The 1,487-nt window shown below is 39.5% G+C and overlaps 1 protein-coding gene across 1 annotated transcript; it reads right to left on the reverse strand.

Moving 5' to 3' along the window:
* Positions 1–296: 296 nt before the first annotated feature.
* On the reverse strand, positions 297–1,229 carry LOC127564538 (olfactory receptor 2A5-like). The gene has a single exon (XM_052001132.1). The coding sequence runs from the start codon at positions 1,227–1,229 to the stop codon at positions 297–299; it is 933 nt and encodes a 310-aa protein (XP_051857092.1).
* Between the last annotated feature and the right edge of the window lie 258 nt (positions 1,230–1,487).

Consider the following 1,487-nt stretch of genomic DNA (forward strand, 5'->3'; position numbering starts at 1 on the left):
ATAACTTCAGAATTCTAAGATTTATAAAAGATCTAGGTACTATGGGAAGGAGATGTATGAGTTGGGAGTGGGGAAAGCAAAACTTGCAAGAATCTGCAGATTCTTTGAAGCAGAGTTGTGCTGGGGCTGTTTTTTGGTACATGAAAGGTATTTAGGAAATTCTGGCTGACTGAATGTATAAGCACTATTGTTGACAAGAATTATAAACATCAGAGTAAATAATGTCCCTACTTTTCAAATGGATTAAAGATATTTGCAAAAGACTCTTTCAATTCACAGATGCCCTGTGCAATCTCTCACATTGATCTATCCTTCCCTAATGCTCTCCTCAGAGCACCTTTCACCTCTGAATTCCTCAAGCTGTAGATGAGGGGGTTTAGTGTAGGATTGAACAAGCTATAAAACAGAGAGAGGATTTTCTGTTGTTCTTCAGGGTGAGTGCTGTTAGGGGTCATGTACATGACAATGGCACTGCCAAAGAAGAGCCCAACTACACAAAGATGGGAAGAACATGTGGAGAAGGCTTTTTTTCTTCCTTCCCCAGACTGGATCCTCAAGATGGCATGGAGAATATGCATATAAGAGACCAGGACCAAGAGCAGCGGCCCCACTAGAATAAATACAGAAGCAGTAAAGATCACAAACTGGTTTAGCCTGGTGTCTGCACAGGCAAGCTTGAGCACAGATAGGAGTTCACAGAAGAAATGATTGACTTCCTGAGGCCCACAAAAGGGCAACCTCAGGAGAAGAAGCACATGGACAAGGGCTAGCAAGGAGCCAAATACCCAGGAAATAACAGCCAAAGTAGTACATATTCTCCAGCTCATGATGACAGTGTATCTGAGAGGGTGACATATTGCCACATAGCGATCATAGGACATCACCACCAAGATAAGACATTCTGTGTGGGCAAAAGCCATGTACAAAAATGTCTGTGTAATACACGGACCAAAGGAGATGCTCTTATTTTTGTTAAGAAAATTTGCCAACATCTTTGGGACGTTGTTGGAAGCATAAGAGATGTCAACAATGGCCAAATGTGAGAGGAAGAAATACATGGGAGTGTGAAGTCGGGAATCCAAACATATGAGGCCTAATATCACTGTGTTTCCTAGAAGGGTAAGAATATAAAGCAGAGAGAAAATGATAAAAAGAAATAGCTGCATCTCTGGTCCAATAGAAAATCCCAGCAGGATGAATTCTGTGATCAGTGTTTGGTTGCTCTTCATGCCTTTGTGACAGAAATTGTCCCATTCACAAGTAACACAGTAAAAACAGAGCTGAGGATTAAACAAAAATAGATAGCAATTATTTTAAAAAGCCTAAATTTGATTCAAAGTTCAAATGCTGTTCTATATATTGACTGAATTGTTAAAAATTTGTTTTATTTTAGCCCAGCCCCTCACAATGATGGCTTTTTATATTTATATTTATAGTTGGCTCTTTTCAACATTGAAGAGATTCAAGGCAATTCCAATAAACTTGTG

This window comes from Antechinus flavipes, chromosome 5 (assembly GCF_016432865.1).
Source record: "Antechinus flavipes isolate AdamAnt ecotype Samford, QLD, Australia chromosome 5, AdamAnt_v2, whole genome shotgun sequence".
Lineage (NCBI taxonomy): Eukaryota > Metazoa > Chordata > Mammalia > Dasyuromorphia > Dasyuridae > Antechinus > Antechinus flavipes.

Bases quoted from the DNA above. Each gene is read 5' to 3' on its own strand.
- LOC127564538 (XM_052001132.1), bottom strand. From the start codon at position 1,229: ATGAAGAGCAACCAAACACTGATCACAGAATTCATCCTGCTGGGATTT.